The 16,688-nt window shown below is 41.3% G+C and overlaps 1 protein-coding gene across 2 annotated transcripts in view; it reads right to left on the minus strand.

Moving 5' to 3' along the window:
* Positions 1-16,688, minus strand: part of CAMKMT (calmodulin-lysine N-methyltransferase) — a 419,013-nt gene that overhangs the window by 14,369 nt on the left and 387,956 nt on the right. For both annotated transcript variants that reach the window (XM_030921734.1, XM_010356520.1), the window contains exons 8-9: positions 14,421-14,495; positions 4,042-4,105 (exon numbers count right to left, since the gene is read on the minus strand). In XM_030921734.1, coding sequence (XP_030777594.1) covers positions 4,042-4,105; positions 14,421-14,495 — 139 coding nt within the window. The remainder of the gene's footprint in view (positions 1-4,041; positions 4,106-14,420; positions 14,496-16,688) is intronic.

Below are 16,688 nucleotides of genomic sequence, written 5' to 3' on the forward strand. Positions count from 1 at the left end.
CCAGCAGCTTGAGGAAAGCCTACATTTCAGGTGGTAACAAACATTCCCTGCTAAAATTTGGGGCCTCCTGTAAAGACTTTTCAGGCATAGGTGGCTGTTTGGTTGAGGATCTAAGCTCAGCCTGGGATGTGACATCACCCCTGGGCCAAGCGAGGAGCCCACCCAGGTGGCTAAGCTCTCTCTGGGGACCTCTTTTCATTCAGAGCTCCAGTATAGAAAATGAAAGGCAGGGAAACTCCCCCTCTCCATCTACTTTCTTTGCTTCTGGACCCTCTGACCCCAGACAACTGATTTGCTCAAGGTAGAAATCAACCATACTCCCCTAAATGGCAGAATTCATTTGTTCCCACAGCTTGACACTTGAACCTTCATTTTGCAGTTACTTCTGTCTTGCCAGTGTAGAGTACTCTCCCCCACTTGGTGGGGACTCTCTGTAGTAAAGTGTCATCTTCGTCCAGGTAGACAATCCTCCCAGAACCAGTAGAGGGCCTGCTACAGGTGTTCAGGATATATGTGCAGGGGAGACGCTGTGTGCCAATTATGTGCAGAAAGTCTCAAAGTCCAAGTCAAGAGAATCATGTCTTCCCCTCCCACCAGCATTTCTCCAGGAAAATGCTTGGAAAAAGGCCCCCATAAGGCCGGGCGTGGTGGCTTATGCCTGTAATCCCAGCACTTTGGGAGGCCAAGGCGGGGCAGATCACGAGGTCAGGAGTTTGAGACCAGCCTGATCAACATGGTGAAACCGTCTCTACCAAAAATATAAAAATTAGCTAGGCGTGGTGGCACATGTTTGTAATCCCAGCTACTCAGGAGGCTGAGGCAGGAGAATCGCTTGAACCCGCGAGGCGGAGGTTGCAATGAGCCGAGACTGCACCACTGCACTCCAACCTGGGCAACAGAGCGAGACTCCATCTAAACAAACAAAAAAAGGCCCCCATAGTCTGTATTTACCAAAGTAACCAGAGCTAACCTCGGATAGATACTCGGAGCCAATCATGTGCATTACAATGCATCGGCTTTTTCACTCCCCATTTTACAGATGGGAAACTGAGACTTCCAGACATTAATTCAGTCAATGGCAGAGACCAGATTTGGGCCTAAGCTTTCTGCCTCCACAGCCCATGCATACCTTCTCTCTGCGAGGAGAATGTAGGATTTCAGAGCTGATAGAACTCTATGAGAGCACGGGTGAACTCCCTCATTTTCCCTCTTTGGGGAGAATGGAGCAAGAGGTGATTCCAGGGCCTGTTAGGGCCACACTGGGCCTGGAACTCACGTGTCCCATCAGCCAAGCCAGCGTCCCTCTGGATAAACATCTCATGTGGATTAACCTTGATAAGTTCTACAGCAATAAAAGAAAAGCAGCTCCCCTTAAGGAGCACCTCCTGTAAGCCAGGCACAGACCAAGGATTTACATATGTAAATATTTCACACCAGCTCACAAGGTGGGCATTAGTCTTGCCTCTTGACAGGTGAGGAAACTCAGGCTCAGAGAGGCAAGGTAGTTAATGTAGACTTGGGGTTTGTATGCAGATTTTTCTGACTCTTTCCACCCGCTACACTAGACCTTCAGAAACCGGGGCCACGCTATGAACTTGAAGCATTTGCTGGAAGTGCAGTGTTTGCATTTGCTGGAAGTGCACAGAGAACTTGCTGTATCTTGCACTGAATCATCAAGAATTCAGGGTCCACTATGTAGCCCCCCATGTTGTTTCTCTGTGGGCTTCTTGTGACACCTTCAGCCTCTGGGCCACAAAACCATGGTAGAGTTGTCTGGGCTCAAGAGAACACTAAAACCAGCTCTAATTGTAATGGAATAAAACCTTGACCATTTTCTTAGTCTTGGACTATATACTCAGCAGCGGGAGGCCCTCCAGAAGCCAAACAGCCAGCCCTGAAAGCTAAAAAGAAAAGTCCAGTTGTCCTCTGGTTACTCCCATGCTCCTATCCTCCTAGCCCATCAGCACAGCATGTGGGACTGGGCTCTTCACTGGCAAGCCCACATGATCCTTCTGTGGTCCATCTGGGTAGAGGCTCAGGAAGGACAAGTGCTCACCTCCCCAGACCTCTTGATGGGGATGAGGTTCCTGGGTGGTAATTTTGGTAAGTCCATGTGCCATCCACAACTGGGATTTCCCCTCTGATGGTGGGCTCCTTACATTTTAGGCTAGAATACCTGGCAGCCTTGGGTATCAGCCATTCCAAGAGTGGCCTAAGTGAGGCCCCCCCCACTGCCATTCTAATGCTACAGGTTAATGGGAGCCCCTCTGACTTGGCCTCATTATTCCTCACATAGCAGGAATAAGTGCCACCTCCCCTAGGGCCCTGCCCCAACCTTCTCTAGGCTAAGGGTATCAGCTGTCAGTAGGAGGGCTGCTGTCCTTGCTCAGAGGGGGCTGCCGCGTGTGGCCACACTTCAGACAGAGGGAGTGTGGTCAGGGTTTATTAGAGGGTACAGAAGAGCTGCTGGATTCCAGTCCAATCTGCGTTTAGATCTATTCATAGCTTAGGCACTTTTCTATTGTAAATCATGCGAATGATTTACAGTGGATCCTAGGTAAATCATGCAAATCTGCTGCAAAATGGAGTATTTGCCACAAATGGGCTTTGAAGGGGTATTGGTGATGAGCGAAGTATTGTTTGTGCAGTGTGAGATCCGGAGTCCTTGAAAGCATTATATTTATGTATGATACATTTTCATAGAGGCCTTCATATTCAAGAACCTTGAGCCGTCCCTGAAAATCCTGGTCTTGCAAATGCCCACAAGAATCACCCAAGGCCAACAGAGGTGGGGGGATGCAGACACCCAAAATTCCTTCTTTGGTCCTCAACTTGGGTGGCCATGCAGTGGCCATCAATAGCTTGGAACATGCCCCTTCCTTGCCTCAAGATCTGCTGCCCATTTCACAGGGGGAACTGAGGAAGCCAATTGAATTGGACTGACTACCACTTAGGAAGCTATGGCTACTCCTCCAAGAGACCTATTTTAAGTTTCTGAGGTACATAGAGATAGCAAAATAAAAAGCAACAGTGTACGGCAAAGGATGATTATCAGATTGCTCTGGGAACCACTGAAGGTTATGATAAAGATATAAAAGAAAGGTTGAAAGGTATTGGTCTGTAAGTCTCACTGAGTCAGAAGACTAGAACGGACCTTTAAAAAAAAAATACTTTAGAAACACACACACACTTCAGTGTTCTGAGATAAATATGCATTCCTGTCTTCGACTATATTAATACTGTTAACTTATTTTAAATTCCTATAGCACAGCAAGAGTCTTACATAGTTATAAGGTTTTGTTTTTTTATTAATGCATGAGCTTTAAACTCGTTTTCTTACTTTAAATAGATGTATATTAACTCTCCGTTTAGGCTGCAGGACCTCCCAGCTTAGTTTAACAGTCCAACAAAATAAGAGTGGATACAAACTCTGTAATTTACTCACAGGCATAAATGGATATATAAATGTAAAAATGTGCAAAATCTTTTATGCCATGCTTGGTTTCATTGTGACCTAATGTTTATAATATGTAAATAATGACTTCCTTTTAAAGCAAAGAACTATTAATATACAGACTCATCTGAAGTCCTTTTCTTTAATATAAACAGAAATAAAAAGAAAAAAGTATTCTTTTGCAATAAATAAATAACCAACGAGAAAGGATTCCATTGACGGAATTAAAAATGACAGAAGTCAACAGAAAACTTTCAATATCATACTTCAACTTTAATATGAAGATATTGTTATCAAAGGAAAAGACTCAAGAAATTCTTTGATAAAAATAATCTCACACTATCTTTGAAGCAGTTGCATTTAGTTTACTACCCACTGTGTTTCTTATCAGAAGGCCAAGGGTACGAAGTTTCCTAGTTATGATTAGGAAAGAATCTAATAGATCAGAAGACCCAATTGAAGTTGGACATAATAAGTATTAAAGTATTACATGACATTAATCCTGCCATTCCATTACTCTCTCCATCTTTGTGCACAGACTAATTATTCTGTAGCCAGTGTTCAGGAGAAAATAGAAACATACTTACCCTGGGCTGGAGTAATCTCTTTATTGCATCAACAAGGCTGGCTCTGTACTGGTCCAGAAACAGGCTGACATTGAGAAGAGAGCAGAATCCAGATTAAACTGGGTTTTCAAGTCTAATGATACTAATGGAGATAAGTACAAGGCTAATTACACATGTTTACCCAACGCTAAAAAAGAGAAATTGTTTCCTACCATTCAAGGGTCTCACTGGAGGGGGTGGGAGGGGAGAAGATATTGTGGTCAGTGTTATCCAACTAAAGCCAAGTTGTCAACAGCAATGGGCCAGGATTCACACATGATTGGGCCATGTGTTAATGTTACAGGTACAATTTCCAAACTGCTGTTTGGGATAGCCATCTGGTTGAGATGAAGCACCCTGGCCACTTACTGTCATTAGAGCCTAGTCTCCCTTAGACCTGGGCCCTCTGCCCACCAAGGGTGCTGTGTGGCTGCCCTCAGACAACAAACCACCAGCCCTATGACACCCAAACCATGAAATATATCTCAGGAGGTAACAGAGTTTAGTGACTAGAAACAGCACTGAGGTTAGACTCAACCTCTGACTTAGGAGTGAACAGCTACAAAAACAAAGAATAAACTCAGACAATATATCACAGAGACCATGGCAAGTCTGGATTTTCCTCTCTGGGCCTCCACATTGATTTTTTGTTTTTTTTCTTTTCTTTCTTTTTTCTTTTTCTTTGAGACAGGATTTTGCACTGTCATCCAGTTACTGCAGCCTTGAATGCCAGGGCTCAAGCAATCCTCCCATCCCAGCCTCCCAAGTAGCTGGGACTACAGGTGTGCACCACTGTGCCCGGCTAGTTCTTTTTTTTTTTTTTTTGGAGAGACAGGGTCTCACTCTGTTGCCAGGGCTGGTCTTGAACTACTGGGCTCAAGCAATCTTCCTGCCTCAACCTCCCAAAGTGTGGGGATTACAGGCACGTGCTACTGTACCCAACCCAGGTTAATGTTTTTATAGTTCACTTTGATTTTTCATTTTCCATCCCTGATCTTTAGAGAATTTCTGTTCACGCAGATCTGCCTGTCACCCCTTTGCTTTGGTCAGTCTGACTTTGTCTTCGCCAGTTATTATCTTGGAAGCTTGGGACACAGTTTCCTTATCTGAAATTGCATGTCCCAGACCTTTGAGTTTGGGTTGCTTGGTAGTAGGTGGCAAGTTACTTAACTTGGCCATACCTGATGCTATGGTCTGAATGTTTCCCCCAGATTCATGTGCTGGAAACTTAATCCCCAATGCAACAGTATTGAGAGGTGGGGAGTTTGGGTCCTTTTCCCCCTTCTGCCTTCTGCAATGTGAGGACACTCGTTCCTCTTCTCCAGAGGATGCAGCATTCTAGGTGCCATCTTGGCAGAAGAGACCAGATGCTCACCAGACACCAAACCTGCCAGTGCCTTGATCTTGGATTTACCAGCCTTCAGAACTGTGAGAAGTACATTTCTGTTCTTTATCAATTACCCCATCCGTGGTATTCTGTTATAGCAGCAGAAAATGGATGAAGACAGCTGGATGTTTATTAAAATCAAGGAAAGGATTCTGTGGGTGGGGTTGGGGTGGGGACAGGTGAAACCATTTAGTGCCGAAGGCACGCAGAACAGAGCTGGCTGCCAAACACCAGGGGAGTTGTCCAGCCTCTGCAGAAGGGCTCCTGGGCATTGCTAGAGCACTCTGTCAAGAGAAAGCAAAGCTGCTAGAGGCTGCCAATGATAGCTATTGATAGGGACTTTTTTTCTGAACCCCATATTGGGATACATGATCTGATATTACGTGGGTGCAAAAGTAATTGCGGTTTTTGCCATACCTTTAATGGCAAAAACCGCAATTACTTTTGCACCAACATAGTAACTATGAACTGAGGTCATAATAACCGAGATTAGAAAGTACAGCTGAATCTTTGAAATCTGAACAGTACTGGAATGTCCAGGATGCCGAAACCATGGGGCCCGAATTGTATATACAACACTGAAAAGCAGTGATACTGTTTGGATGTTTGTCCCCTCCAAATCTCGTGTTGAAATGTGATCCCCAATGTTGGAGGTGGGGCCTAGTGGGAGGTATTGGGTCATGGGGGTGGATCCTTCATCCATGTCTTAGTGAACTCCCCGTGGTAATGAGCTCACGTGAGATCTGGTTGGTTGAAAGAGCCTCTCCTGTTTCTCTCTAGTGCTCCTTCTCTCTCACCATGTGACTGCTTGCTTCCCCTGTGCCTTCTGCCATAAGGAAACTTCCTGAAGCAGAAGCAGATGCCAGCAATATGCTTCCTGTACAGACTGCAGAACCATGAGCCAATTAAATCTCATTTCTTTATAAATTACCTAGCCTCAGGTGTACCTTTGTAGCAGTGCAAAATGGACTAATACAAGCAGTAAAGAGGTAAGGAAGAAGGGGGCACTATGCCTGTCCTTATGGAGGTTACAGTATAAAAGGGAGGTGAGCCAGGCACAAGGACATACATTAAATACAAACGGTAGAAACACACACGTTTTAATAACAAAACAGTTAATACTCACTGAGCTGAGTACTAGGTAACAGGTATCTTCTAAGAGCTTTTCATAGTTCATTTAATCCTCACATCAATCCTATGAGGTAGTTTTTACTGTTAGCATTATTATTATTGTCCACATTTTACAGCTAAGGAAACAGCGGCATAGAGAGGTTTGGAGTCACACAGCTACTCATTGGCAGGGCTGGGATTCACCTCTGTATCATATTGACTTCAGAGTCTGTGCTCTGAGCCACTGCTCGGTACCGCCTCTCACATCTAATTGTAATTACTCTTGAGCAGGAAATAATGCACAGAAGAGAGCACTGACCAGTTTAGGCAAAAGGGGGAGGTCATCAGATGACTAGAGTTAGGCAGGATTGGTCAAGAAAGCCATCCCTGTTTATTTGCATCCATAGTGATCTCTACTTTTTCCAAGCTCAGTACAAGGAGAGCATTTGGAAGTTCTCCCAGGTTCCTGCATTTCATTGTCCTCTCATCCAGCTGCTGTGCTTCTTGAAGGCAGACAGCATCTGTGTTTCTTTCTTGTTTTTTCTTTTTTTTTTTTTTTGGAGACCGAGTCTCACTCTGTTGCCCAGGCTGGAGTGTGCAGTGCCGTGATCTCAACTCACTGCAACCTCTACCTCCTGGGTTCAAGCGATTCTCCTGCCTTAGCCTCCCACGTAGCTGGGATTACAGACATGTGCCACCACCCCCAGCTAATTTTTGTTTTTTAGTATGAGACAGGATTTCACCATGTCGGCCAGGTTGGTCTCAAACTCCTGACCTCAGGTGATTCGCCGACCTTGGTCTCCCAAATTGTTGGGAGTACAGGCGTGAGCCACTGCACCCGGCCTCATCTCTGCATTTCTTTGCCTCTATCACAACATTTGGAAAAGAGCTGAGGACATAGTAGATGAAAAGGTTGATTCCTGGGGAAGAATAGCCGTGCTGTAGAGGTAGTCACTATGGTGACAGTGTATGGCTTGAGAAGTGTATGAGATATACATCTCCAGCTTTAGAGCCATCAGTTCTAGGCTGTGTGTTTTGCAAAACAATAAATAAATAAAAGGACTGTTTTCTACTTAATAAAAATGGACAATTATGTCTTTTTAAAAAGCAGGGACAGCAGGCCGGGCATGGTGGCTCACACCTGTAATCCCAGCACTTTGGGAGACTGAGGTGGGCGGATCATCTGAGGTCAGGAGTTCAAGACCAGCCTGACCAACATAGTGAAATCCTGTCTCTACTAAAAATACAAAAATTAGCTGGGCATGGTGGCATGTGCCTGTAATCCCAGCTACTTGGGTGGCTGAGGCAGGAGAGTCACTTGAACCTGGGAGGCGGAGGAGGAGGCTTCTGTGAGCCGAGATCGCACCATTGCACTCTAGCCTGGGTGACAGAGTGAGACTTTGTCTCAAGAGAGACCAAAAAAAAAAAAAAAAAAAAAGGCAGGGAAAGCAAAACTACGTTTGAAACCTCTGAACTCAGAACACCATTTCAAATGCATTTGTTTGGAAAGTAATACGGACAACTGTTCCATTCACAACTTGAATTTCTTCTCTAACAGTGGGTCCCTTACCTTAAGCTAGAACACTGAGCAACCTTGTGCATCAGCCATCTCCATGAGGGGCCTAAGCAAGGCCCCCTACTCCCATTTCTAATGCTGCAGGGCAGTCCCCTGATTTGGCCTCCTGTCTCTTCACACAGCAGCAGTAAGTACCATCTACTCTAGGGCCCTGCATCATTCTTTTTAGCTAAGGGTGAGTATCAGCTGTCAGTGGGAGGCCTGCTGTCCTCAATCAGAGGGGGCTGCTGTGTGGAGCTATACTTCAGACAAGGGAGGAGCTTGGTTCAGGGTTTTAAAGAGCTCTGGCTTTGATATTACTGCCATGTGACTTTGGGCAGGTCACTTCATGTGAAGCCTGTTTCCTTGTCAGTAAGCACCCACCTATATGACTATGTGGACATGAAATTAATAAGATATGTTAGTTGATAAATATTTGTTGAGCATCTACTATATACTAAGGGCAAATTTAGGCACTGGGGATTAGCTACGAATAAGACAAAGTTCCCATCCTCAAGGAGCTTCCATTCTGTCTTCATTTTGCTTTACTATTAATAGTTCCAGCACAGCATACACACAGAAGGTGCTCAATACATGGTTACTTGTGGACTGACTGGCAGATCATCACAGTCCTTGGAATCGAGGCGCTTATGTAGGGTGTTAGTTTCAATGTCCCTAAAGTGGGTGGCACATACTCCTTTGAACTGATATTGTCAAGGATGAATCCACTTTCAGGTAGGATGTTTCACCAGACTAGGTTCTCTTCCAATTTGATGATTTTCTCCTCTGAGGAGAGCAGCTTATAAGAAGTTTCCAAAAAGTCATTGCTTGAGTTTCTTTGGTTACCACAGGTTCCATGGAAGGTTCTTCTATGGAAGGTCACTTTGAGCAATGGAAAAATAATCCTCAGATGGGCTAGAAACCATGTCCAGAATGGAACCTCATCCCATTCCATCCATCACTCAGGATGACCTGAATATCACCCATGGAAAGACTTTACCTTTCCTAAAACGACATTCTTAAATCTTGGAGCACAGAATGCATGTAAATTAAGTGCTACACAAATTTGCCATTAAGTCATATTAAACAGTGATTAATAACCATTAAGAATTAATGAGAAATGAATCAAACTATAAGTAAGTCTTTAAAATGTTCACTCTTCAGGACTCTCTATTTTATTCCTTAGTGAGGTAATAATATCTTGAGGTTGCTTTTTTTTTTTGAGATGTAGTCTCGCTTTGCCGCCCAGGCTGGAGTGCAGTGGTGCGATCTCAGCTCACTGCAAGCTCCACCTCCCCGGTTCTGTAGGAAATATCTCTGTAGGATTATGGCTGTAGGAAAATATCTCTGTAGGAAAATACCCAGGCCTACGGGAAACCTGGCTGGTTGGGACATGCGGCATTTAAGCAAAGGACCACACTCGGTTTATATCTGTGCATCCTAAAACTGGTAAGATTGTTAGAAAAAAAAAAAAATAATAAACAGCACCTTAAGAATTTAGCTTCAAACATACCCTTATAAAGTGCTATTTCTCCTTAAAGTTGGTCAGGGTGACAAAGATGTTAATATCACAGCTTAACACACGGCACACATTCCAAACACAGTTATTTGAAAGGTAATGTTGTCTACTCCAACTCTCCAAATCAAATTTCTCAAATTAATTCTTTGTAGTTCCCTAATAGATCTTTATTCCAAGTAAGCTCACTTGCTACTTAGCTCTGATGCAGAATTTATAACACTTTGTAGAGTATGTCATCTGAGCAATTTCAATGTGTTTTAGTGCGAATGATATATAATCTCCTGAAAATTCACCCCTCAAATAAGTCCTAATGGGCTGAGAGAACAGCAGTAGCTTAAGTGGATCTATTAAAAAAGGCTGAGTGGGTCAGTGATGGGGACGGAGATACCATTTTAACTCTCCCTTTAGTTACTGATCAAAATACATTGGCAGTCTAGTTTGACCATTGAAGGGCACACACACACACACACACACACACAGACACACACACACACACAGACACACACACACACACAGACACACACATGCACACACACAGACACACACACACAGACACAGACACACACAGACACAGACACACACATGCACACACAGACACACCTCTATATAATTCACTTGTGGATCAACACTTGCTTTCTTCCATTGATCTGAATCACAGATTTTCCAACAAAGGAAAGGTGCCAGACCATTTTTGTCACCTCCCTTAGAATCAGAGTTTGATGCAGACTGCAGAGCATCTGTAATTCCTCTCATAGGGAAGTTAATTAGTGCAGAGAACAAGGAGACATTTTTCTCTGTCAATAGCCACAGAAAGGAAGACCCCTATGTAATTTTCAAGATGAAATGTGCTGAGTTAAAGTAACTGTTTTAGATTTAACTTCAGCAAAGGAATGACCTTTCAGTATTTACCAACTGATTTTTATGAGAGCTCAGAATGATGCCATATTCTAATTTTACTTGGCTCTACCCCTATAGTTGAGCAATCGTGGGCGATTCATGTATTTTCTCTGGGACTGAGTCTTTTCGGGTGTCAGGTGAAAGGGCTGACTATATTTGGGCTAAATATATTTTCAGATGTAAATGTCTGTGGGTTGTGATTTGGAGCTATCCATGATCACAGCATCTAAAAGAAAACAAATTCAAGAGCTTACAGTGTTTCCATTTTGAGGGAAAAAAATTTCACAAAATCAGCTTAAAAATCAAACATTTTTCATCATTTAGAGTAAAGCAAAAAGGACTGAAAAAAGAGAAACAATTTAGAGTATATAGCAAGCGCAAAACTGCTGAGAGAGCAAGCGGGGTGGGTTGCTACAGGCCAGTGTACTTTCCGCCATTTCTTTCCAAAGTCTCGGGCTGCAGGCACACAGATGTGCTGATCACCCTGCATGCCCAGTTCAATGGGCCGGTCAGGGTATGGGTGGCATTTCAGATATGCTCTCTAAGCCTTTTGAGAATTCAAATGCACAGAGTTATTTCTATTTTTGCAGAGCTACAATAAACTGGAGGGCCGTCAAACACTGAATGAAAGCGTTCATTGGATAAAAAACATCTTACTTCCAGACTCTTAGATTATATTGTGATTGAACAGGAGTCTGGAAAGGCAGGCTTAAAATTAACAATCACTCACTATTCTAACTCAGCAAGGACCAGGCTGGACTGCATTCCAGCAGAAAGGAATCCTTATATTAAACTCAACATTAAACAAGTCAACTGAGGAACTTAATAGGCAGGTTTTTTTCTACACCTGTGGTTAAATATTCTAATATTTTGATGTTTGTCAACAGCATCCTTTTGCGGGTATGGCTGCACCTCAATTTTTCCTTCTGTTTATTTCAAAGTTGACATTTTACAAGTTATTTAGGAACTGTTGAACCATGAAACTATTTTTCATTGTCAAAAATGCTGAATGGTGAAATAATGACTAGCTTTCACAGTTTGCCTCTTTATTTTATAATCTAGTTGAGCTACTAAATTTAGTTGTGAACTAACAGACTGTCTCTTCTGGGAAATAAGTTATTTCCCCCACTGCCTACAGGTTTTTGAATGTTTGAATGTAAATATCTGAATATATGAATGATTTAAGAACATAAACATATCACCGTGTGTTGTAATCATGTGCATTTTACTTGAACCACAATGTGGGTTTGGAATAGGTTTGTGAATAGAGCTTGTTTTCATGTAAATGGGATCAAGCAGTACCACTGGTTAGCTATTCAGGGAATCAGACAATGCCACCCTTGCTGGAAATGCTTCAATAAGATTTTAATCCATGTACCTAATATTTGAACTCCGACTCTTGCTTCATATTCCTGTGGCCTAATCCAGATCTCATTGCTGACAATGACCAAAGGATGGTGTGAGACTTAATGTGATCTATTTATGTGTGGCACCTCTTTCTGACACTGAGGATTTCAGGTTTCGTCTTGGAGGTGGTGTCTACAGAGAGCTTTATTTTTTCTCCTGTGACATTCTTAAAAAAATGTAGCACGGGTTGCCTGCCTGCCTGCCTGCCCCTAGAAGCAGCATCCATGCAATAACTCTTACAGAGAAACACCACACCAACAGGACATAAAGAACTCATGGAATCCTGTGCTTCACTGCTACATGCACAACGTGCATATTAGAAATATTACTGTACTTTCTAAGTTTCTAAGCAACTTACCCATCCCCACGAAAATGAAGAAAGATCATTACCAAGGCATTTCTTTTGGAAATACTATCAGCATTGCAGTGAGAGTAGCTTAATGTTTCACATTTACAAATGGGAAATTATAAACAGGCTGACATTCTGGCATTTACAACACCCAGAGGAAAGAAAAAAAAAAACAATTCATGCATGGAAAAGCCATTTATAAAATGAAGCTTGGTGTATTTAGTTCATTTGAAGCCATAAATTCTCACACAGCTACTAGATATGTATCTATGTGTGTGTGTGTATACATATAATATTGTATTATGTTATGTGTGTACAATGTAAGTCTTAAACTGAATATGCATTATGTATATCAGTGTACATGACCCTGTTGTCGGCTAGGGAAAAAAGACTGTTTTTCAAACATGTTGTATGGCTATTTTTAACCTGAGAACATTAATCAGAAAAGAGCTTAAATCTTACTTCCTCTGCTTTTCCCCCTGGTACAAATAGGATGACATGGTGATGACATGGTGAGAGTGTCCATAACACAAGGTATGACAAAGCCAGGCTGTTTTGATATTTGTGTAAGGGACAAATTTAACTCTAAATCTCTTGGCCAGACCTGCCTTCCCCATATAATCAGAGCCTATCCGCGTGTGACCCTCTTCTAAAGCTTCAGGAAGATGCTCCCCCTTCCCACTTGCCGCTGCTCTCTGATCTGACTTTCATGCTTAATCTGATCTAATCCTGCCAGCATTATCTTCATCTGTGCAATGAAACCTGGAGGATTCTTTCTCATATTTGGTAAGGAAAGGCATTTACTAAATTACTTGCTCGAATCATACCGTGAGGTTTTAGCTCCTTATTTTTGATAAGATGATGGCTGCAGCATTGAGGCACATTATCAATGATTAGTCAGAAATCGAGGTTTCTCCCATTTTTGGAACAAGATTTTCTGAAACTGGGTGCAAAAAGACTAAAAGGGCTCTGAAAAACTAGAAACTCTCAGCTAACAATAGAACAAAATATTTATTTTTCATGGAGAAGTATTTTTTTTTCCGAAGAAAAAAAAGCAAACCTAATTCCAATGACTTTTGTAGAAAAGTTATCCATTGAAAATCTTAAAATAATAATAATAATAACGAAACCCACTTCCTGAAAATTTCATTCAACTCTCCTCTAGGGAAAGTCTTCTCTGAGTTCTGGATCTCATGATTGGCCCTATCAATATAACAGAAGTTCTTCAGAATCTGAACTTAATGTGTTTTAAAATCTAAAGTGTCCTGATAAACATCATGATAAAACTACAAACAAGATCTTACTCTTAACAGGGAAAATACTTGTGAATTGTCAATGTTTCCCATAAGCTGAAATAATTATTATTCAAATCGCATGAAGAAATACATAAGATTAGTTGAAATAATTATTAAGGTCTGATGCATGTTTATCCTTTAACTTATGATCAGACTTTCATTAACAAATAAGTAGACTGGGCTAAAATAGAGGGCAAAATACCTAATGTAAATTATTTTCAAAATGCAGGCATCTGACAGAGATTGTCGTGTTATTATTTGCATAAGAATAAAATGAAATTTTATAATTTTTGTTTTATGTATAATTAAATATTATAATTGAATACACTGAAAACATTAGATAGCAAACATATATTTTAAGAAGAGCTATTTCCCCAAAGATATTCCACAGATATGTTTATTTGCTAGAGAGTATGTGTATGTACACACACATATATATTCCCTTATATCAATAGTCAGATCTCTCCTAAGAAGTAAGCTAATTGAGCTGTTTGTGTTGATAAACTCCTTTTTCTCCAGACTATTCCTCTCCGAGCCATAATTATTTGCAATTTGCCTAAGTCGTCCATTTACTGATACGTCAAGCATGAAACAGAGGCAATTCCAGAAAATGGAAATGCTTCTCAAAATCAATCTTTGGGAAATAATGTGGTAGAAGTTACTGTGTGATAGAAGACTACCTTATAACTGTCACATGGAGATGAATATTAATTTGTTGAGGTTAAGGTGGCTTTGTGCTTCATTTGTTGACTTTGCTTAGCCGTCAGCAAAGCAGCACAGCCCAATTACTCCAGCAAAGCTATTTTTTTCTAACAGGAGTTTTATGATTTTTATGTACTTACCAGTCAGCACACATAACAATGTCAAAATGTCCTTCCAGTTGAGAGACATCTGTCTCATTATCCCATCGTAAAACGCTTGAGGAGAAAAAGATTTTAAAAATTATACATAGGGTTTTTTTTAACTTTTGATTTTGAGCTATTAACATTATTTTTTGTGGCACTTGAAATTATTTAAAAGGTATATACAAATTATTTCAAAAGGTATGATAAAAAATAGGATGTAACCCTCTTCTGTGTTTTATTTAGTATTCAAATCTAGAAGAAGAATTCTCTACTTAAATACAATAGTTAACCTTTTTGCTAGTTTTTATAGGTTTTTGTAGACAAACTAGAGAAAAATATGTTATCTTTACCATAGTCATTATAATGATTCTAGACCCTTAACATCAATGAGGTACATACTGAAACCAAAGTATTCCACATTTGACTGGAATACAAATTTATAAAAATAAATGATGTAAGACAGTTTATATCTATACTGCCTGGCATGTCAGTTGCTTTTCGTATTGATGAAATGAGCAATTTGGTAAGATGGAAGAGAAGAAGAGTCAAACTTCATTTGGTAGTTGTTGGTTTTTAGGCATAGTGAAAAATTCACCCACACTGACACTTAGTCTCCCAAAGGGGATCAGGTTTAAAACTTCACATTAATAACAATAATTAGTAACATGCATTTGAAAACTTTAGTATTTAATGCTTATGAGGCCAACCAGAGGTTTTTAGTTACTCTCAATTAATAACTGTGATGATTAGCATTTTACCATATTCAAGTTTTTTAATGATTCATCTTACCACAGCACCAAAACTGTGATTTACAGTACTATTTTTCAAAGTAAAATTCTGTTCCTATTTTCTATTTTGATTCTTTAGACCTAACCGGAGTGAACATGTCCTACCCTGCCCAGTTATATTTGCTTGTTTTGGTGGATTCATTTCTTCTACATCTTCCCTAGGTGAAAAGTCATGTGTCTGAATATAATAATAAGTCTTATACTAGTCAGCTCAAAAGATCTTTTCATATACAATACATTAATATACATTAATGTCAGTTAATTTCTCAAGGTAGAAAAGATTAAAGACATCACCACAAAAATACCTACACAGGCTGTGCAGCAGTTGTTCATTGACTTGTCCAACTCGTTCTTACTGAGCCACTCCTCACTGTGTGTCAGGTCCTGTACTGTGCCATAGACCATGCCTTCACAGGGGCAGCCTGATGGGCCATATGGACACATAAACCCCCAATTCCTATTCTGTATCCTATGCATTGGATGAGTATACAGACTTGGAGCATGGGACGGCTTTCCAGAAGCTGTGGGTTACCTCAGTGTTCACAGGTCCAGTAACACCCAGATAAGCTTTACAAATTAACTTTAGTGTTGCTGTACTTGCTGAGGCCTACTAGATAGGCAAGAAATGAAGGAAATTAGGAAATCCCTAAGAGATCAATGCTTACTTTGTTTACGAATTTCTCAGAAACTCCATGCACCTGGGGAGAGCCGGAAGCAACCAACACCAACTTCTCTGGAAATGCTGAGGCTCCCAGTGTACCTGGGACTCAGGCTCAGTGAGAGATGGGGCCCGCTCAGCCCTCATCAGAGCCCTGAGTCTTAGAGTCTAAGACTTGAACCATGAGCAAGATGGTTTAAAGTATACATCTATACTAGACGTTCTCAGATCAGAAAAGTAATGTATCCATCCATCACATGAATTTTGAAAAAAAAGATTAAAGTATTAAAATTATTCATAATCTTACCATTCCACAAATGTCTCTTTAGAATTTGCTTTTAATACATATGCAATTACTAAAGCACAAGAGCAGACTGCAAGAAATCCTGCGGTGATGGTGGATGTTGTATTCCTAAGGTGCTTCAGCCCCTTGGTTCAACAAAGACAAACTGGAGAGATAGGGATCTAAGCAGCCACTGGGTATGGATTCCCACAGCAGCCGTAACAAGTCGTGACTCTAAAATAAATTGAAATGCCCGGCTTGGTCACATGGACCATAACACATTCCCAAAAGGCATTTTTCCCCAGTTCTCATGAGGCTTATGGCTGTGCTATAAGCATGTCACCGAGAGAGAGTGGTATTGTGGACAGAGTTCAGCTTTAGCACAACAGACAGACCTAGGTTCAAATCTTGGCTCCTCCCCTTAGTAGCTGTATGAGTTTGGGCAATTATTTAACCTTTCTGAGCTTGTTTTCTGATCTGTAGAATGGGGATAACACTAGCTGTCTCCTTGAACATTCTAAGAGCACCATTCATAC

Source organism: Rhinopithecus roxellana, chromosome 17, assembly GCF_007565055.1.
Source record: "Rhinopithecus roxellana isolate Shanxi Qingling chromosome 17, ASM756505v1, whole genome shotgun sequence".
In the NCBI taxonomy this organism is placed as follows: Eukaryota; Metazoa; Chordata; class Mammalia; order Primates; family Cercopithecidae; genus Rhinopithecus; species Rhinopithecus roxellana.